General features: G+C 42.5%; 1 protein-coding gene, 1 non-coding gene and 2 pseudogenes across 2 annotated transcripts; 1 reads left to right on the plus strand and 3 right to left on the minus strand.

Moving 5' to 3' along the window:
- Nucleotides 1-8,028: 8,028 nt before the first annotated feature.
- On the minus strand, nucleotides 8,029-8,802 carry LOC100730449 (plasma membrane calcium-transporting ATPase 1-like; annotated as a pseudogene).
- Nucleotides 8,803-9,182: 380 nt separating this feature from the next.
- On the minus strand, nucleotides 9,183-9,682 carry LOC134478511 (plasma membrane calcium-transporting ATPase 1-like; annotated as a pseudogene).
- Nucleotides 9,683-11,744: 2,062 nt separating this feature from the next.
- Nhlrc1 (NHL repeat containing E3 ubiquitin protein ligase 1) lies at nucleotides 11,745-19,956 on the minus strand. The gene has a single exon (XM_063259937.1). The coding sequence runs from the start codon at nucleotides 19,758-19,760 to the stop codon at nucleotides 18,600-18,602; it is 1,161 nt and encodes a 386-aa protein (XP_063116007.1). The 5' UTR covers nucleotides 19,761-19,956; the 3' UTR covers nucleotides 11,745-18,599.
- LOC111756492 (small nucleolar RNA SNORA70) lies at nucleotides 13,473-13,604 on the plus strand. Its single transcript, XR_002790976.1, has one exon. It is a non-coding gene; the product is annotated as a small nucleolar RNA SNORA70 (small nucleolar RNA).
- Nucleotides 19,957-22,787: the final 2,831 nt, after the last annotated feature.

Raw genomic sequence — 22,787 nt, forward strand, 5'->3', positions numbered from 1 at the left:
GGAGTAAGGCTGGGTTAGAGGACACGAGGCAATCTGTGGGCCAGGCACAGTTCTTGTTATGATGCTAACTGGAGCACATATTCCAGACTGACAAATTCCAAGATAAACCAGAGTATTAAAAAAATCACAAATGAGTAGGCACTCAATAACAACTCTACGTGACAAGGACCATCGTAGGAAGGTTTTGGTTCAATATAAAGTAGTGAAAAGAATAAGTATGTCTCCAGGAAGGTCACTGAGCTGGAAAACACTGGAAGCATAATTACCATCGACCTTTCAAAATCCATTTTCTAATCTATGCTTGTAGACAGTATTAAAATTTGAAAAGAACCTTGATGAGTATTTATAAAGTTTATTCAGTTTCCCACCTGTGAACTCATCATAGCTGGCAGCCTTGAAGCTGCGTGATTGGCTTTGTGTTCTGTATTGTGACACTGAGGGCCTGCATCATTACTCTTGAAACTCTTTTTTTTTCAGTTGAAATTAACATAAAAGCAATTTCAGTTTTAGATTGGATGTGGAGATGCAGGGGAAAATGTGAGAATAAAAAAAGGCCTGTGGGGGGCTGGGGATTTAGCTCAGCGGCATAAGCGCCTGCCTTGCAAGCAGGCAGTCGTGAGTTCGATCCCCGGTACCGATAAAAAGGAAAAAGACAAAAAAAAAAAAAAAAAAAAAAAGATATGTGAGGAACTTAAAACATGGTGGGCGCGTGAGAACCAAAGGTGTGAATGCAAGGTGATGATCCAGAAAACCAAATAGGAAGGCAGCACTGAATCATAGCAAAAAGGTGCTTGCTCAGCTTTGAGAAAAAATGTGAAAATTCCTGGCATTTCCCAGAACACCAGTTCTATGATAAGTGTGGAAAACAACTGTGTTCCATGTCTATTACCCATGCCACCCTGAGAATTTATAATGAAAAATAGCTTATAAATGGTGCTAAGAAATATTACAGCAAAACCCATTGAGGCCATAAATTCATTTACAGGAATAATCAAGATCTATGGTAAATGTTTAAATTTTTAAAGTGTATTATAGAAAGAGACAAATTGCCATTAATTCTCCTCAAAAGATTTCTTGCTTTAAAAACACTCGTCCCAGCATTCTCCCCACTCTCTGAAGCAGTTCTGCAAGTCCTCTCCTGTGAGTGTCTTTATGAGATGTGATCAAAAATGCAGTGACTGCTGCAGCCAACTGCCATTCAATGGGAAGGCAGCTCCTAAAACATTACAGCGGGTCCTCATTCACCTCACTCACTGGATCTGGCACTGTGCAGCCTCTGGCTGTTCCCCAAAGTCAACATGCCCAGGAAAGGCAAATGTTTTGAATCAGTTCAGGACATCTAAGAGAACTAATGCCACCCACAAAGGAGGATTCCCAGAACTGGTTCACAAAGTCACAAGAACAATGGGATAAGTGGCTGAAGTGACAGGGATTCGTGGCAAGGTGTCTTTTATTGTAATACATTTTTTTATCTGAGATTTCCCATTGATGTAATACATTTTTAAAAAATTAAATATTCACCATATTTTCAGATCACAGCATATCTACATCTCTTGATCTTCTCTTTTCCACATTACACCTTTCTAGTACTATCCGATAAGGCTGCCACTCTACACTATGAATTCAGTATATTTTGCTATAGTGTGTTAGTTAAATATGGTGGCCACAGGAGGAGGTTTAATTACAGGAACAAGCATAATACAACGGGAAAACCGCCATACTAGGTTAGGAGTCAGGGGAGCTGACATCAGCTCTGTACTCCTTGCAGTTCTGCTTATCTATGTAGAAAATGTGCTACACGCAGCTTATACTAGTGAAAATCCACCAAGAGAATTCAAAGGGTAGCAAGTTTACAACTCTGGTTTTCCTCTTAGTAATGTAACTAGTTTGTCCAAATTATTTAACCCCTCAGGCTTCAATTTGCTTGGTTTTTTTTTTTGTCTTTTTGAGACAGAGTCTCGCTATACAGTTCAGGCTGGCTTTGAGCTCACTTTGTAGCCCAGGCTGGTCTCAAACTCGCAACGATCCTCCTGTCTCAGCCTCCCGAGTGCTGGGATTACAAGCATGAGCCACCACACCCGGCAATTTGCTTGTTTGTGGAGGTGTTAACACCGGGAGCTTGGTGATCCTGCCAAATTTTACATTCTTATGTATCAAAGGAGCACTGACTCTAGAAAACAAACACACAAACAACCAAACAAAAAAGCAAACATTTTTTCAATTAGTACCAGGCAATTTTCCTGGCACTTGTCAGAAAAAGTCAAACAACTTAGTAGTTTGACTTTCTACTCAAAACTCAAGGGAACTAGATTGTTTTCTATTGTAGAACTCTGATCACAGACTAAAAATCAACATTGGACTCCCCTGACAGAAGACAAACCCAGTGTTGAAATGTGTGGTGTTTTCTAGACGCGTCTACCCTGGGTTCCTAAACACTCATTCAGTTGAAGGTCCCAAGTTTGTTTAAGGAGAACAGAAAATTATTAGCTCAGATAACTAGACATCCAGGGCTGCATGCAGCTTCTGGGGGCTGTGTGACATGCACATCATCTTCCTTGTTTCTCAGCTCTGCTTTCTTCTCCATAGTGTCTGTGGTCAGGCAGGCTCTCAGCTAATAGTAGAATTTCTACAGTTGTAAGCATCTTAACCCTTAATTGCCATGCTTAAAAAACAAAGAGAGTGTGCCCTACTGTAAAAATGTTAAGCAAAAATAATAGTTGCTAAGAGTTACAGAGTACTGACCACACATCAGGAACTACACTCATACACATGAGAACAACTCCAGAAAGGAAACTCGTCTCAATATCCATTCTAAAACTGGACATGGGCTCCAACTGGTAATCCCAGCACTCTGGGAGGCTGAGGAAGGAGGATCACAAGTTCACCTCAAAGCTGTGCAACTTAGAAACTTAATGACACTTTGTTTCAAAAATAAAAGATACAAAAAAAAAAAAACAAAAAACAAAAAACAGCTGGGCATGTAGCTCAGTGCAAAGGCCTGGGTTCAATTCCTAATAATACAAAAAAGAAAAAAAAATTTCATTCTACAGACCAGAAACTAAGGCTCACAGGAATTAAATACCTTGGTTATTTTCTGTACATGTGACATTGGCAAATTATTAATCTCTGTGCCTGGGTTTCCTCTTTTTTTTTTTTTTTTTTTTTTTTTATGTCTTTTTTGAGATGGGGTCTCGCTATGCAGTTCAGGCTGGCCTTAAGCTCACTTTGTAGCCCAGACTGGTCTCGAACTCTGCAATGATCCTCCCACCTCAGCCTCCTGAGTACTGGGATTATAGGTGTGAGCCACCGTGCCCGGCGGTTTCCTCATTTATAAAGATACCATTGGCAACTATTTCCTAGGCTGTTATGAGTACTGCAAGCACCAAACAAAAGGATCCATTATAGAATCTTTCACACAATGATCCTTGGAAAGCAAAAAGTCTCTTCCCATTTCTACTTTCTATCCTCTCACTCCCTGCCACCCCAAATTCAACCTTATAACTTCCAGCATCTCTGTCGCTTGTATATCCCTCATCTGCATCACTTGGGACCAGAAGAGATTTAAGTTTTAGGTTTTTTCCTAGTTTTGGAATATTTATATGTTGCACAGTGAGGTATCTTGGGGACAGGACCCAAGCCTAAATGCAGAGTCATCATGTGTCATACATAGACCTTATACACATAGTCTAAAGATAACTTTATCCAATATTTAAAATAACTTTGTGCATTTGACTATGGCCTGCCATGTAAGGATTGGTGTGAAATTTTCCACTTGTGTTATGTCAGAGCTCAACATATATGGATTAAATGGAGCATTTTAGAGTTCACATTTTTAGATTCGGGATGCGCAACTAGTAGTGGCATTGGTTAAAATAGAAAGTGTCACAACATTTCCTTGCTGTTGGATAAAGGAAGTTTGAAGCAGCAGAGATGGAATCAAGGTGCAGTGTCCACATCAGGAAGATGAGGTGGAGAATGCGGACAAGGGTGGGGTTATCAGTCTAGCCTAGGTGGGAGCCAGTGGCAACGCCTGCACGCAGGGTGCCTGCTCCCTGGCAGAGGATCTTTAACTGGAAGCCTCTTGTACTCTTTCCCCAGAGAAAGAGCAAACTTCAGAGTGTGGCAGCAGGGGAGCTGTGGGTGTTGGCACACTCTCCCCATGAGGGAAATGGTAATGACTTTAACTTGGCTGGGAGAGAGAGTGCGGAACTGAGCAAAGGTCATATCCTGACAGGAAGCCTTTCATTGATGGTGATTCCATGAAGAGATGGCGCTAAATAGTCTTCATAAATTATTTGGCAACTTTCACAACAAAGACAAGATCTTACAGAAAAGTTAACATATGCATTGGCAGTAAATACTGATTAATTGTGAAATAGCTCATCAAATCAACACATCGTTCAGGCTGGTTTCCGTTGGAAAAGGAGAAGTGATTTTAAAGTTCCTAACCAAGTAATGGGTGCCTAGAATCAAAAGTATTCGAAAGCTCTATGTTTCTCCAATACAGTTCTTCAAAATTAGCCAGTACTTGTAAATCACATCCCTCCTCCTTTATCCCACCGGCACACAGCAGTTTGAACACAGGGCCTCCATATCAAAAGCCCTAGGACTTTTTTGTTTTGAGACAGGTCTTGCTAAGTTGCTAGTTGCCCAGGCTGGGCTTGAACTTGCCATTCTCCTGCTATAGATGCCCACAGTACTGGAATCATGGGCCTGCACCATCTTATCCACCTCTGACCTCTTTCAACACACTACTCCTAATCTATTAAGCTAAGTCACCAGGTGAATGCTTGCAAGGTTTTAATAGTGATTTTTTTTTTTTTTTTTTTTTTTTTTTTTTTTTTTTGCTTCCACGTGTTCCTGTGGTGAGCGTGTGAGAGCTTTGTCACCTGAGCTACTGAGGTTGGGCAGGGAAGAACTCAAATCATACTTCAATGATGAAATGTCTGTCAGAGTCCTTGGTCCCTTAGTGCTTGTTGGCAGCAGCTGAGCAGCACCAGATACCAAGGGCATGGAAAGAGAAGCACACCTCAGAGAGGAACATCTCTGAATTAGGAAAATATTCGTCATGTAAATTTGACTCCTCCTCTTGTAAAAATCTCTGATTGCCGTGGTGAAGGAGACATATAAACATAGGAGAGAACTTCGCTTGTTTGTTTTTATTTTTATTTGTTGAGACAGTGTTTCACTATGAACTTGCTTTGTAGCCTAGTCTGGCCTGGAACTCACGGCAATCCTCCTGCTTCAACCCCTTCAGTGCTGGGATTATAGGCATGCACCACTCAGCAAGGAGGGAATTTTAAAATACTGTGGGAAGTACTTTATTGTACTATACAAAATTTTTGTTCAAAATGTGCTCTATTGACCTACTTGGACCAATGTTAGTAAATTTACTACTGTGGTGTCAAATTATTAGTGAAATACCCTCCAGATGTTTTGAAATACAACTTTCATTTTATTTTTTTATATGGTTGCAGAATTCTGACTATGACAACAAGAAAGAAGATCCTGTTATTAGTCAAATAAACAAGACAACTTTACATTTGCTTCATTTCTGATAAGGAAATCAACAGTGATAGCATTGATCAGTCTGGAATTCTAGGAAGCCATGCCTTCTCTGCAGTGGCCTTGTATGATTGGGGTGGTCTTTTCCTCTTAGCATACCTATCCATAGCACTTAAGATCTGTGATAGCTTGAGGAAGGAAAGATTAATTTGAGGTTAATGGGGTTCATGGTTTCAGCCCATGGCCACTTGGCTCCACTGCTTCGAGGTCAGTGGTGAGGCAGAAACATCACAGGTGAGAAAAGTGGCTCAACTCACGACAGCCAGGAAGGGAGGAAAAGAGCCAGAGCGAAGGGCTGGGGATAAAATATAGTACCATGGCCACTCTTCCATCATCCACTCTTTCAAATAGGACTCACTTCCTAATAACCCAGTCAGTTACAAACTCATGGGTGGATTAACCTGTTACTGCCCTCACTTTCCAAAAGCCTCACCTCTGCACTGGAGACCAAGTCTTCAACATAGTGAGACTTTGGGGTGGTATTTTAGGTCTAAAACATAACATGCATAGCATATTCTTCTGGTTAATTTGCCCAACTATGCACCTGGAAGACCATTAGAGCCTGGAGGACATCTTTATATACCACTGTCTAACACACTGTTTATCATACAGTGCAAGCACATAGGAAAATATTTGCTGGATAAATGCTGGCCAAAACTTCAAAGACATTTAACAGATAGGATCTTTTGGTTAGTTAGATTATAACTGGTTTATGCTTTTACAGAAAACTATATTCTCTGGAATCTACATATGTAGGGAGTAACCAGGCCTTGAAGAGCAGCCAGGGGCAAACAGATTTTGGAGACCATTTGAGCACTGGAAGAAGGAAATGACACAAGTTTTCCTATTTTCATGGCTTCTGGCCTTAAAAATTTCCTTAACCTGTACCATGCAGTGTTACTTAAACTTTAACATAAAACCTTTGGCTGTTAAATTCTGAGCCAGAGAAGACTTTCAGGTAACTGGGAAGGCTGGAAAATGAGAAAGAAATTCTAAAAAAGAAAGACTCTGAAGGGAGTGCTTCAAATTTTGTGTATCATAAATTCAAGTTAATTTTATTTCCTTTAAAATAAAAAAACAACCTTCAAGTTAATTGTCTGCTAAAACAAAAAGTTTAATAATCTTGGAAGAGACATATAGGAATTAAGAGTCTCTATAACGTAATACTTCCTATGTCCAGAATACAATTCAAACTTTATCAAAATACAATGAAATAGGGAAATGTGACCTATTCCAAAAATATGGTTAAAATGAGTCAGATGCTGGAATTAACATACAAGTAATTCAAAGCATTTACTGTATTGTAATGACATAAAGGAATGACATAAAGGAACTTGCAATCAATGGATGGAAAATTTTAGTGACAAAGCAGGAACACTAAAGAACAACAACAAAGCCCTAAACATAAAGGTAAAATGTCTAAGATAAAAATTCATTTATCAGCAGACAAAATAACTGAGGAAAAAGACTATGACTTTTATGATAGATAGACAGCATTATCTACTCTGAAGCAGAGAGGGGGGAAAAGCAAATTTTTGAAACAATGGACAGAATCACAGGAACATGAGGACAGTATCAAAAGATCTAAAATATATGTGATAAGCACAGAAGACAGAATAGAGTGAAAAACATATGTATGGAAATAAAGGCCAAAACTCCCATAAAATTATGAAAAACAAAAATTTATATTCTAGGAAACCAGTGAAGATAGATATGAGGAAACCTCCATCAGGATAGTACTGAAAGACTGCTGAAATTTAAACAGAAACAGAAATTCTATAAGGTGTTATGATTTATATGTAAATGTCCCCCCAAAGCCTCATGTGGCATGGGCCGTGGAAGGCAGGTGAGTCTAGTGTTTATGAATGGTTTGTTACCTACCATTGGATTGGTGATGTGAGTGCTGCACCTGCCCTGGGCAGGGAGCCAGGTACAACATAAAGGAGGAAAGAGGCTTACCCTTCCCTTTTGCCCTTTGGCTATTGTCACTTGCAGCCACCATAAACGGCTGCCCCTCAGCCATGGCAGGCATGCCACCTGTCTTGGAGCCAGGTATGAACTAAAACCTCTGCGGACTTTAACCTAAATAAACCTTTCTTTCCTTCATTTCGGGTGTCAGGTATTTTGTCTCAGCAACAAGAGAAATGTAATCAAGACAAATACACTGTACAAAGAAGAGAACCATTATCCACATTACTACTTAATGGAAATTATACTTGTCCAGAAGGTATAGGAACATCCTCAGAGTGCTCAAAAATAAAATGGCATCCTGCAATTCTACAGCTACAAAAAATATTCCTCAAGGAGAAGGCAAAATAAAGACATTTCTAGATTTAAAAAAATCAACAAAATTTATTATCAACAGACTATTAGTAGAAAAAATGTTCAGGCTGAAAATATCAGGTGGAAACTCAGGTCTCCAGTATCAAATGAAAGCACCAGAAATGGTAAATATCTTACTGATTATAGAATCTGAAATACTGCATCTGGTACCTCAGGTCTCACAGGATCTTCAATCCCCACAATAGCAATGCATGTAAGGCCGCTGATAATGCCATTTTAAAAATTCTACTTTGGTTCTGGTTCTGCTGGAAAAATCTTTGAATGCAAGACATGGTTCTCAAACCTTCTGATGCCATTGGTTCAGTCATAGTTTTCACAATATCATCATGGTCCCTTGGTCTGAATATTTTTGCCTGAACATTAGCACTTAAGATTTTGAAACATTTTTTTTTCCAGAATTATCTCAGAGGTACCTTTGCTGAATATTCAATAGCTTCCATATGAATTTTTCAGGACACTATTCATGGACTTCCAAACAGGATTAAAGGTGTAGACTTTGTATAATGCTTCTGCTGGTATTTCATTTCTAACATTAAGATAGTCTCATCTTAAATCCAAAAGAAACCCTAAAAAGGAAGATTCAGTTTCATTACCAACCTGATGAGGTAACCCACCCTCTTTCTCCGGTGGCAATATTTTTGATGTATAAGCACAATTCCCAGAAATTCCAATTGCAAGATAGAATAAAATATTTGGTGGAATAGTTTCTGGTTCAAGAATCTTTTCATAGGGCTGGGGATTTAGCTCAGCGGCATAAGCACCTTCCTTGCAAGCAGGTAGCCTTGAGTTCGATCCCTGTTGCCGATAAAACCAAAAAAGACCAAAAAAAAAAAAAAAAAAGAATCTTTTCATGTTTTTCATTGTGTAAGCTTGAACAAGTATCATTCTGTTCATTGTCAACGTTCTTTCCTTAGATAAGCTTAACAAATAGCTGTAGCATTTTCATTTTCTACAGCATCCAGATGCTTAAGGTATTATCTTTCATCATTTTCTTGACTGAACATGCCAGTGAAAATAGTGACTTTGAGTAGAAGATCTTCTGGCACCGCAATCATTAAACTGTCACTCCAATAACGAAGAACTTCACAAAATACTGCATGTAAATCTATGTGCACTCCGCAAGCCATGGTCTCTTCTGAACCTAGGTTATCAGTTACAAAATATAAAACTAGAATCATAGCTGTGGGCTGGGGATGTAGCTCACTGGCATAAGTGCCTGCCTGCCAAGTACAAGATACTGAATTTGATTCCCAGTACCAAAAGCCAAACACCCTTCAGACCCAAACTAGAATCACAGCTTTGATGACAGGCATCAACACACCTGCTTTGTCAATCTGAACAACTCACTTTTGTTAGTTTCCTGCATAAAACAGATTTTTCTTTCTTTTTTTTGACAAATTAGCTTTTTGTTTTTCCACCGTCTTTACTGTTTAGTGGTTGCATTTCCATGGCTGCACCATCCTGGGCTTTTGCTTTGCTGTGATTCTCAAAAGCTCCCTCCTGCTTCTTTTCTTTTTTCTTCTTTCTTCTCTTCCTCTTCACCCCCAGCTCCAAGTAAGGTAAAGGTAATTCCGGTTTGAGGATTTACACATATAGTAGGACCTACCATTCTTCCAAAACCTTCCATGACGTGAGTACCCAATAGAAGTAACGCATCCTCCTCTAAAGATGTCTTCACATGATCAGGTTCACTAGTCAATGAGCTTTCATCAGTTTTAAGATCATTGCCTTGAATAAGTTTAACACCAGCTGAAAGAGGATCACCATACTTCATCTGAGTAATAACTCAGTCATGTCAGCTACAGGAATCTGAATGACCTGATTACCTCAATAATGGTGAACTTCTATTCTTGTTCAATTCAACTTTGCAAACCTCAAAACTGTTTTTCCTTACTCCAACCATTAAAAGCTGTTACTAATACCATACACGATCACAGGATTGTGGCTCCTTCAGTCTAGTCAGTTTCACCTTTGTCTTCTTCCTCCCCAACAGAAACTTCCCCACAAAGTGCTGAATTTCCTTGTGGAGGGTGACAAAAAGAAAGGCCCAATGATACTACAGTTGCAATTTCAAATATAATTAGAGTGACATCTTGTAATGCTTCTTATATTAACTAAAGAAAGGTTTTTGGCTTTTTGGGAGATATAAAGTTCTTTTCTAACACTGCTTCTCTCCTTTCTAAATCTGCAGGGTTTTCACTTAAACCTTCACTAGGAGATGTTTTCAAATTCCGTAGGCATCTCCATAGTTTCCGATCTTTTTTGTATGACCTGAGCTCCCTGAGACCCCACAGTTCTGCCAGCGTAATTCCAAAATCTCCATCATGATTAGCTTCTTTTACAGTTTTTTGCACAAAAACTGTATGCAACTGAATTGTTTTCCATGTCACCCATCACAAGTATAATTTATTAGGAGGTAAATGTTTTCCCCAAAGAATCTAATTTTCACGATATATTTCCAACATGAAAATCTTCTAAATACGGAAAATTTTTCTTAAACTACTCATTGTATGACTTTGTAGCGCGGCATCAACAGCAACATTACCCAGAGAAATATGTTGGTATTTGGCCCATGACTCATTTCTTCGTATCATAAGATGTGTATATCTCCTTAAAAATTAGCTATCACTCCATGGCAAAGCTCTTGGCAAGAGTCTAACTCAAGAAGATGAGGCCTGCAGCCAAGGTCAGATTTTTTTTCACTATCCAAAGGACTTTACAGCATTTTCTTTCACACAGCTGCGAGGGTCTCATCAGTGTTACTGTTCACTACTGAAGAAAAGCAAAGTAAATTGTATTTTTCTAATTGACCATAATAATCCCAGCTCTTCAGAGGTCGCACCAGGAGGATCACGGGGAGTTCAAGGCCAGCATGGCTGACAGCGAGTTTCAGGAGCAGCCTTCTCGCCACGCCCACAGCCTCCAGCTCCACACTGCTGTCTAGGCTGGCGCGGCCACGTGACGCGGCCGCAGGGCGGGGGCGTGGCAGCCTAAACGGGGCGCGCGCTTGTGAGAGGAAAGAGCGCGTGCCCGGCGACTGGCGCTCTCCCTGCGGGCCGGAAATGGTGAGGGGCGGGGCTAGAGCCTGCGCGCGCCCCCTCCAGTTTACTTCCTCAGTGGCCGCCCCGCCCCTTCCCTCCTACCGAGGCCTCTGATTGGCTGCTCAAATTATGAACTAAAAGGCTATTTTCTCTAAGAATGAGTCTTACAGATTGTAACATTGTCTTGGAAGCAGGTGATAACTAAACCATAAAGGTTGGAATCATAAAAGGACCTGTAAAATTACAAATCTCCTGCTTTTGATGTGAAGTGGTATAATTATTCTAAGTACACTGTTTAAGAGTTTATGTTATAAATTGTTACATCAACCACTGAAAAAATAATGCAGATATAGCTAAAAGCTGCATAGATAATGTAGATTTTGAAGAAAAACAGTTAACCTACAAGATGTAAGGAAGAACTGAAGAAAAAAGCAAAGAGGAGAAAGAGAAAACAAATAAAATGGTAGACCTAAATACAACCCTATTAATGTTAAATATTAATGAACTAAATGACATAATTAAAAGGCAGAGATTGGCAGAATGAGTTTTGAAAAAGTAGAAGTATGTTTTCTTTCTGTCCCTCTTTCATTCTTTCAACAGGGTCTTGCTATATAGTCCAGGCTGGCCTTGAACTCATGTTGGCCTTCAAATTGAGGTGATCCTCTTGTCTCAGCCTCTTGGTGCTGGGATTATAGGCATGTGCCATTGCACCTGGCTAAACTTGTGCTTTTCAAGGGATGCAGTTTGTCTTAGTTAGTTTTTGCATTGCTGAGACAAAATATCCACCACCCGAGGTTAAGGGCAAAAAAAGTTTATTTTGGCTCAGTTTGTAGAGGTTTCAGTGCATAAATCGGCTGGCTCCAAGGCAGGGTGGCATGGCAGAGGGGCATCACAGGGAGAAACAGCTAACAGGCAGGGCAGCAAGAAGGCAACAAGTAGCCATTAATGACAGCTGCAGCAGCAGCAGGCCTTCTTTCTGCCTCCTATACTCCATCCAGGCTACTCATCCTTTGGGCAGGTAGCTCTCACAGCCTTAATCCCAGCATCACATCCCAGATACAGTCCCAGATACAGTCACCTCCAGAAAGTCCCACTGTGACCTCATGAGGCTTTGGAGAAACATCTAGACACAAGACAAAACCCAACTGAAAAATAAAAGTGGGAAGTAAATATATGAGAAAAAATGTGATATGGACATATTAAACAGAAAGCATAAGCTTAAAGACAATATTATCAGATACATGAAGGGAATGGTTTCTTCCTATCAATTTACAGAAAGTCTTTACAGTAGTAATTGCATGTCAATTCACAGTCTAAGATACACGAATGACAGAATTAAAATAGGTATTCCATAAACATTTCTGTAATGTAAATGTGACTTCTCAGCAATTTATAGAACTCATGAAAAATCAATAAAGACTTAGGTGAAAAGAATAAAACTGTCAATCACCCTGGCCTAAATTAATACATCATGCACCTCCATTACCATGTTTCTGTCAACAAGGAACCACTTGGACAGTGCTGGTCCCTTGGGAGTATAAAGGAGCTGAAGTTACCAGCTAGTGACATTGTAGCCCTTATAACACACAGTGCAATACACTTTTCATGTATTTGTGGCAATGCTAGTGTAAAAAAACCATCGCACTGCTGATCATAGGAAGTTCAGCAATGTTATTATCATGCAGAGTACCTTTTTTTGGTGCTGGGAATTGAACCAGGGCTTGCATGCCAAACTATGTCCCCAGCCTTTTAAAAAAATGATTTTTTTTACTATGTTTGTGCTACATAATGATAACATTCATTGTAGGGAGCTAGTACATGTACATAATACATCTTAATTTACTTCATGTTTCCTTCTCCTCCCACCATCCCTCTTCCTAGTCTTTATTTTTTATTGAGACAGCATCTGAGTTACACAGGCTGGGCTCAAACACGTGATCCTACTCCCTCAGCTTCCCAGAGTGCTGGGATTACAGATGTGTGCCACCACACCTGGTTTACATAATACTTGACTTGCTGATAAATGGCTGTTATTGATGCATTTACTATGCTGTATCTTTTAGCTGTGGTTTTGCAGTGTGTTCCTTCAGCTTGTATTTTTTAAAGTTTATTATTAGCAGTGCATCACGCTGAACTGGCAGCAGCCTCTGATCACGTCTCTTGATTGCATCAAGAGGCTCCATGGAACGACTGAACTTAGCATCTAGGTTTGCTTAAGTACACTCCACAGTGTTCCCACATGGACAAAGTCCCCTAAGGATGCAGTTCTCAGACTGCAGTCCCATTGTTAAGCAACACTTAAACACTTTTATAGAACATTATTATTTTTTTTAATCGGTACCGGGGATTGAACTCATGACTGCGCACTTGCAAGGCAGGCGCTTATGCCGCTGAGCTAAATCCCCAGCCCCTGAACATTATACTTTACACTACGCTCTTTCAAGTGCACATGGTATGTCAACCAAGACAGACTAAATGCTGAGTGATAAAACATATCTGAATAAATTTAAAGTGACTGAAATCCTACAATTAATGAAGCCAATGGGTGCCCTGCTGTGGGTTCCCAGTGTGCAGTGGATGCAAACAGCAAGCTCCTTGATGGAGTTCACAGCCTGCGGCTTGTATGGGCTGCCCTAAGAGGCCTTGCAGATCCTGCTTCAGGGCTGGCATTTATGTATCTGACCTCCTACGGTCTCCAATCCAGGTTCCAGATGGCATGCAAGGTGCCTTGGGGAAGCTCCAGAGTACAGTGGCAAGGGTTCACACTGGACAGGTCATCATGCCCATCTCTATCAGGCTGCAGAATAAGGAACATGTGATTGAAGCCAAGTTCAAGTTCCCTGGCCACCGGAAGATGCACATCTCCAAGAAGTGAAGTTTTATCAGACTCAATGCAGACGAATTTGAAGACATGGTGGCTGAGAAGCGCCTCATCCCTGATGGCTGTGGGGTGAACTACGTCTGGAATCGCAGTCCCTTGGACAAGTGGTGGCCCCACACTCCTGAGACTTCTACTGTGCTAACTTTAACAAGTTCATCAGTGTCACCTCCGCTTCCCCAATAAAATGACTGAAATTGTACTGTCTGTTTTGTAAATACTGTGAATTAAGTTAGAGATTAATAACATTACATAGGGAAATTCCAAATGTTTAGAAATTAAATAACATTTTGAAATATCCTGTGAGTCAAAGAAATCACAAGAGAAATATTTCTTTAAAAATTTTATCAGTACATTCCCACACCAGGATGACGTTTATCATGGGCAGTTGGTACATGTACATAAAACATCTTAATTCTTTTTCCATTCACTTCTCCTTCCCTCCCTTAATCCTTCCCCCACCTTTTTAAAAAGTTAGCCAAATGATAATGAAAGTTCAATATATCAAAATCTATGAGGCTGCTGACCCTATCCTGAGAGGGAAATTCAAAGTCTATATAAGATGAGAAAAAAAAAGTCTAAAATCAGTGACCACAAGTGCTACCTTAAGAAGCTATGAAAACAGCACAAGAAATTCAACCTCAGTAAAAGAAACTAGGGGGCTCGGGTGTGCACTGCTAGTACACTAGCATGTGAGAGGCCCTGGGTTTTGTCTTCAGCACTGGGGAGGTAAAAAAAGAGCAAATAATCAATGATAGAGAAAAGGAGATAAAGTAGAAAACCGCTCACTTAACAGTCCAATTATTTAAACACAGAATGACCAAAAATTGTGTATCTTTCATTAGTTTTTATAATAGGAAATATAAAAACAATTCTATCAAATTTACTCAATATGAGAATCAACTGGTTGGTGGCTGAACACACTGGCACGTACCTGTGACTCCAGCACTCAGGAGGCTGAGGCAGGAGGACTGCTGTGAATGCAAGGCCAGCCTGTGCTACAAAGTGAGTTCAAAGCCAGCCTGAACTACACAGCGAGATCCTGTCTCAAAAAACAAAACAACCGAATCAACTGGTCGAAATGACAACTGTCTAAGAAACACTCAGGATACTCAGTGAACAAACTTGCTGCCCAACAATGCTCGGAGTAAACTAAGTTATTAACAAAGACAGAAGTTAAAATCTGCGAAGTCAAACAGCTAAACAGATCAAGAAAAGTAAGAGAAGATATATATTACCAACATCAGGACGGAGAAGAGTCACCACCACAGATCCTACAGACATTGAAACGATAAAAAGTACACGTGCTGAACAAGTTTATCGACAAATTGTGACTCAGATTAACTGGGCAAATTCCTTGAAAAATACTTACAAAATTCATATAACATGGAGCAAAAAACCTGAATTATCCTATATAAAGACATTAAATTCACAAGAAAATTCGTAGTGAAACTTGGCACCAAGAAAACTCCTGGACACAAGATTCACACATTTCGCTGGTGAATTCTATCAGACACTGAAGAAAAACTAATACTGACATCATACAAATTTTTTCAAAATTTAAAGGAGGGGAATTTTCCAACTCATTTTATAAGGCCAGTATAACTCTAATACCAAACTCTGACAAAAATACAGAAAATGATAAACAGCACAGAATTTAAAAAATGCATTTGGATACCCTTCCTTGTGCAGATGTACTTCAAATTTTCATTGTTTTTTTGAGACAGGGTTTCACTATGTTGTGCAGGCTGGCCTCAAACTCACGGCAATCCTTCTGCCTCAGCCTCCCAACTGCTGGGATTACAGGTGTGTGCCACCATGCCCAACCTAGCAAAATTAAATACATAGGGCTAGGGATATAGCTCAGCAGCACAGTGCCTGCCTGGCAAGCACAAGATCCTGAATTCGATTCCTGATACCAAAAATAAATAAATAAATGGGACTGGGGATATTGCTCAGCAGCACAGCGCCTGCCTGGCAAGCACAAGGTCCTGAGTTCGATTCCTGATACCAAAAACAAAAACCAAAAAATAAAAATTTTAAAAGATAAGAATACATGAAGTATTTCTTACTGATTTATCAGAAGAGAGAAAGCAGTAACTTTAAGATTTGGGTTTTGGGGACTAGAGATTTAGCTCAGTGGCATAAGCGCCTGCCTTGCAAGCAGCCAGTTGTGAGTTTGATCCCTGGTACCGATAAAAAAAAAAAGATTTGGGTTTTGTTATTCATCATGGAAGAATGGTATATTCTTGTAGAAATTAACTCCAACATGTAATGGAAGTGGCTTCCTATTTCATCAGTTTCAGTCACTCTGGGAATACAAATCAGTGTTTCAAAATTGCAAATAGAGTGCACAGATTTGTTTATCTGGGAAGAAAGGTCATTAAAGTGCAAACTATTTTGGAACACTGTGCTCATCAAAAAACAGGCTGGGCAGAAGGTATAGATGGCTGACATGAAAAACCTGGAGTATGGGGTCCCTGTGATCCTAGCCCCCCATCACACAGTGAACCGTGAAGCTCACAGCTGTCCCTCCAATGTCTGACTTCATGCATTTCAAGAGCTCTGCTCCCTTTTGTCTCACACAGGGGACTAACTGCCCTCATGCTTTGTGAAAAAAAATCTGTAATATATAAGCTACACTGAAATTTCCTGATAAGAATGCAAATTTTATGTGACTGCAAAGACTAGGTTTTCTGTTTAAATTTTACTGTCAAAAGTCTAAGTACAAGATTTTATCTCTGCAGATCATAGTACTTTCATTATGAAACTTGAGACCTCTGCCTAACCTCAGAATTTCTTTGCAGAAATTCTTTGCAGAATTTCAACGTTATTTTTCTTCCTCTGCCTCATCTCTTCTGTTCACAGCAAGAAATGGTCACATGGTCCTGCTATACTACGGGGGGCATGTGGAGGGCAGATGGAAAGTTAATCTCTCCCTCTCCTTCTCCCACTGCCTCTCTTTCTTTCAACCACAGAACGCTTGCTTCTCATATTTTAGAATCTCCAAACTTGCACTTCAGTCAACTACCACTAAAATTTACTTTTTGGCAGATAAGTCTGCAGTTTATATGATATATTCACTGTTTTACTAAATTTAGAGAGATGATCAAGAATACTAACCCCACAGTGATAAAACTCAACTCAATGCAAAACTGTGAAATTTTCATTAATTAAAACTGATTATCTTTATGCTTGTATTTTTCTAATTCTGTAAAGAACGTGTTACTTCTACAACTCAAAGGGAAAAATAACTACAAAGAACCATCAAGCAATAGGTACGAAACAGGGAGAAAGAAAAGAGAACTTCGAGGTGTCTAGAAAGAGGGGTCTCTTATTCTCTAGGTTGCTATCATTTGGCACTTGGCTCTCACAAGTCCCTCACCAACTTAGTACACGTATCAGCCTGAAGTAATATCAGATAGCTACTGTGAGCTAGGAAGCTTCAGAATTACACATATTCACTGATTCTTTAAAATAGCACAAGCTCATTTCCTTTAAGAAAACAGTCAGAGGGCTGAAGATTTAGCTCAGCGGCATAAGCGGCATAAGCGCCTGCCTTGAAAGCAGGCAGTCCTGAGTTCGATCCCCGGTACCGATAAAAAGGAAAAAAGACAAAAAGAAAAGAAAAAGAAAACAGTTGGGCTGGGGATTTAACTCAGTAGCTTAAGCGCTTGCTTACCTGGTAAGCACAAGGTTGTGAGTTCAATCCCCGGGCCCACCCCTGCCACACACACACACACACACACACACACACACACACAAGAAAGAAAATGAACAAGCAAGTCAAAGGCATTTTGTTTAAAGGAAATAGAAGAATTTAACCGTCACTCTGTCCTCCCCTACAATCAAGTGGTGTCCTGCCTTAAACGGGTCTCTTCCCACCCCACCTGAAGGCCAGGTATGCAAATCACGTGACACTCAGAATGGGCAGGATTGGGGGACACTGTGAGCTGAATTTAGTTGAGAAAGGTGGCAGCTTTCCCTCACCTCTCCACATTACTTGGGGCTGCCAGGAACCACTTTGAGCAGTGAGTTTACCACAAAGGGACACCTGGGCTATGTCATTCTCCAGAGCAGTGATGCTTAACTCTGGCTGCTCACAGAGTCGCCACTCTGCTGAACCCTGAAACACCAGGATTCAGTTATACCACCTTGGTCGAGTCACCCCATTTGTGTTATCTGCTTTACTTGGAAAATCATCTTAATAAAACCTTCCCTGTCTAGCTCAAGCGATGCTTTAAAAGGTCAAACAAATTAAGTCCTTTTAAAATAAGTATCATGAAAATGTCAGCTGTGTTCATATCCTTTGTGCTCCTTGTATCTAAAGGCCCCTTTTCAAGACAACCACGGGCACTGCTGACATACATGTGATGACCAGGAAATTGAATGAAGTTGCCTGGCACCTATAAGGACTGAGCCATGTGGCTCTGCACTCATTAGGGTTTACTTATGTGACTGTCACAGTGACCACGGGAAAGTCACTTAAGCGCTCTAGATCTGTTTTTCAACTCTAAAATGGGTTATAACACATAAACAGTTACTTCATTTGTTACTAAGAATCAAATGAGCAAACACTGGAAAATTTCTTAGGATGGGGAAAATACTTTCAATAAATGGTGGATTTAATTATAATTCTTAAATAACTGCCCCGACTTTTGTAATGCTACCAGGTGGACACCATTATCTCTGTCTGGATGGAGGAGTTAAGTGACAATTCACTAGTGGCAGGACCAGGCCTTCTGACTCCACCCCGCTGGGTTCTCCCCACTCTACTCCCTGTCAAATCTGTAGACTTTTACAGAATGGGACCCAGCGTCCAGCACAAGCAGCAGGTTCTCCTTGGTGAAGGCTAGGGCTACAGGGTGGGTGAGCCCCTCGGTGACCAAGGGCTTCAGCACTGGGAACTCCTCGGGTTTTCCTAAGCAGAGCACGGCTGGACCCGACATATCAGCCACAATCACGTTCCCCTGCTGATCGAAGGTCACAGCCGAAGCAGTTACCCTGGAAGGAAAGAAGAGGCTCAGCCCAAAGGTATCCACCTGGCCGATGAGCTGCATGCTCGGGTTGAACACCTTCACCCTGGTGCTGCAGGGCCCAGTCCCCGGGGGTAAGGGCTGTTCCAGTATGGCGATGGCCCCGCTGAGCAATGACACGGCTACCCCTCGAGGGCTGCACAGGCGCACGTGCAACCTCTCGCTTCGCCGAAGGACCCCCGCGGGGAAGTCGGCTTCCACCAGGTGCAGGGAGCCAGCCTCCGCGTCGGTGACCAGGAGCCCATTCTGAGGAGTGGTCTCCACGCCCCACGGAAGGGAGAACTGGCCTCCTCCGAAGACTAGCCTGACGCGACCCGAAAAATCAAACACTTTGACGGAGCGGTCGCCGGCGTCGGTGACCACCACGTGGCAGTCTGCGGTGACGGCGACGTCCAGCGGGTACCGCACGTCCTGTGCCGCGTCCCCCTTCGCCCCGAACTGCAGCATCCGCGCGCCCCCGCCAGCCTCAAAGATCTGCACACGCGTGCGGCCGTCGTGCACCACCACGACACGGCCGGTCTGGGGACACACCGCCAGGCCTGTGGGGTTCACCAGGGTGCCCCAGCCGCCGATGGCCCGGTAGCAGGCGGGGGCAGGGGCGGCGGCAGCAGGTGCAGGGAGGGCCCGGCCCCTGGCCCCGGGGGCGCCCAGCAGCTCCAGCAGGCGCCGCAGCGGGCGGCAGTCGCTGGTGTCGCGCGCGCCGCAGGGCCGGCGGCAGAACGGGCACGCGAGCGCCGACGAGCGCGGATCCGTCAGGCCCGCAACGCAGGCCAGGCACAGCACGTGGCCGCACGGCAGGTTGCGCGGGCGCCGCGGCCCGGGGTCGAACCGCTCGCAGCACACCTCGCACTCTAGGAGGCTCTCCAGCTCCGGCGGCGCCGGGCCGCGCTCGGCCATGGCGGCCGCGACGCCCCGCCCCGTGACGCGACGCCCCCGCGACGCAATGCGACGCGACGCGACGCCCAGTGACGCCCGCCCCGCTGCGTCCTGCCCCGGGTCACGGCCTCGGCCAAGGCCGCGCTATGACCTCGGGCGCTGCGGACCGCGAGCTGCTGCCCCCTGGCGGACAGGCGCGGCACTGTTTCCCAAAGACCTGATCCAGAACCTTTGCAAAAAGAATTCATCTGCGCCTGTGCGGGCTGCAGGTCCAAGTGGGGACCATCTCACCTTCAGACGAGGAAAGGCCAGCCGAGGGCGAGCGGGAGGCTGCTTCCTTTGTCTCCTCCCTCCCTCCCTTCCCTGCTCTGGCCTTGAACCAGGACCTTCACACTGAGCTACATACATGCCAGTCCCTTTTTCATTTTTTATTAGTACATGTTTGCAGTACAGAACGATTATGTTCATCGTGAGGACTTGGCACATGTATGACACACCTCAATTCTTTTTTCATCCCTTCCCATTCCCTCCTTCTCGTTTCCCCTCTTCCATCTCTTGGTCCACTTCACATTTGCCAAAGATCTGTCTCCTTGTTTCCTATTTATCTACCTGTTATTTTGCTCTTTATTTATACTTTGGGTTTCTCATATAATAGAAATCATGTGATAATTAAGCATGTGTGTCCGATGTATTCCACTTAACATTATGGTCTCAAGAGGCATCCATTTCCCTCACAAATAACTCGTTTATCCTTCTTCATGGCAGAGTAACTGCATTGTGTCATCCTGTATATTTTTTTAATCCATTCGTCTGTTAAATTTTGTGACAGGCTCTCGCTAAATGCCCAGGAAGAGCTTAAATGTGAGCATCTTCTGCCGCAGCCTCCCAGCCTGCTGGGACTGCACGCGTGGGTCACCATGCCTGGCAGCGTCGCTCTTGATTTCTCAGCCTGTTAGGTGGCAAAGTAAAAGCCGGAACCCAGGCTTCTAAGGCTGCAGCCCAGCACTGAGTCCGATCCCAGGGCTGGGTGCTGGGTCCCAGGATATAATGCGTGGCACTGTCCCTCCTGATACTTAGGTTCTATGTGACTGGAAAACCAGATACTCTACTGGGGCGGAGGCAGGTGTGTTTTGTTACACTGTAGTAAAGTAGTTGTTTAATAAATACCTGTAAAGTGAATTTGCATATGGAAGAAGGACTTACAGGTCTGTTTGAGAAATCTACCAGGCGGGTGAGTATGACATGGGCATGGCTGGGAATGTCCCTGGCAGGAGTAAATCTGAAATAACAATGTCATTAGTTAATAAGGATGGTCGTAGCTAAGTGTGGTGGCATATACCTCAGCACATGGGAGGCTGAGGCAGAAAGACCAATTCAAGCCCTTCCTGGGCAACTTAATGATTTAGTAAGACCCTGCCTCAAAATTAAAAATAAGAAGGGCCGAGGAAGTAGCTCAGTGCAAAGGTCCTGGGTTCAATCCTCAGTACCACAAACAAAATACAGCAACCCTGAAGAAAGCTTTGATGTGAGACGAGAAAGGACATTTTCTTATCAAGTGTTACAGGATTCAAAGGTTGCCTACTTGGTACAACAATAACTAACACTAGAATCTCAGAATACACTTTAAACCAATGAGTAAAATCACGTCCAGTGGAAATTTCTTTTGGAAGTTTTCAGTCAGGAAACACATTTAGAACATCAAAAGTGGAAAAATTTTAAACTAGTTTTCAATAGAAATACAATGAGTCACGTCATGCAGTAAATTTGTTTAGTAATCACTTTTTTAAAAAAAGAAACTAGTGAAATTAATTTTGCTGTGTATTTTGTTTAACCCAAAATAGCCAAAATATTATCCTTTTGACACTCTAATCACGTTTTTAAAAAAGAAAGTAGTGAAATTAATTGAGAATATTTTATTTAACTTAAGATATCTTAGGATGTTTTCCCTTTATTTACTGCAACCGTCATGAAATATTAATCAGGTATTTTGTGCTCTTTTTTGTGTGTGCAAAGTAAAACCCAGTGTGTATTTTGCAGTCACACAGCGTGGTATTTCAGATGAGCTCCACAGCAAGTGCAAAGTAGATACTGCTGCAACAGCGTGGTTCTATGCCAGATCTGTGCTAAGTGATACTATCGTCTCCATTTACTTATTTAGAGGTACTGGAGATTCAACCCAGGGCCTTCATAGTGCTCTACACTCTCAGTTATGTATATTATTTTTTTAGATAATGTCTAAATCATACATTGCCTAGGTTGAGTTCAAACTTGTGATCTTCCTGCCTCAGCCTCCGACACTTCTGGGGTTATAGACCTGTGTGGCTGCTAGACCCAGCCATCCTTGCCTTGCCGCCTGTCTCTCCGATTGGACGCAGTTCCAAAACTATTCCAGGACCTGGTGGAGGGTAGCAGAGTTGGGCCCTTTGGCTGCATCTCGTCTGCCTCTTCTCCATTTTTATCCTTTTCTGCCCCCGCGAGGCAACCAGCGGTACTGCAGCATGGCTTGGGCCAGTGCAGAGGGGAGTGGAGGGGGAGGGGCGGGAAAGGGAGCTGCGTCGCGTTGCTAAGGACGCTCGCGGTAACCACTTGCCAACTGGTGGTGGGACTATACGGTGGTGCCGGAACTATACACAGACGATCTGTTCGAATCACTGACTCACTGTCAAGAATCCGACAGTAAACTGTGACGAGTAGCAGTGTGACTTCCAGATTCACAGCACTGAAGTTTTCCCGGTTATGCAGGTGCCTATGTTTGCTGAATGAATGCTAACTGCAATGTTAGGGGAAATTGATAGCTAATCCTGGCCCCAAGAGCCGGGAGGCTGAGGCAGGAGGATCGCAAGTTTGAGCCAATCTAGGAAGCTTAGCAAGACCTTGCCTCAAAATAAAAGAAATAAAGAGAGGCTGGGACCCTGGGTTGGGACCAAACCTCAGCCCTGGAAAAACAGAGACAGAGAGACAGAGATAGAGGAAGAGAAAGAAGGATGAGGCCGGGGAGGAGGAAGGGAAGAGAAGGGATGGGAGTGTGAGTGTGGCTCAGAGGTGGAC

The sequence above is a fragment of the Cavia porcellus genome, unplaced genomic scaffold (genome assembly GCF_034190915.1).
Source record: "Cavia porcellus strain 051 isolate PalLab524CR breed Dunkin Hartley unplaced genomic scaffold, mCavPor4.1 scaffold_13, whole genome shotgun sequence".
Lineage (NCBI taxonomy): Eukaryota > Metazoa > Chordata > Mammalia > Rodentia > Caviidae > Cavia > Cavia porcellus.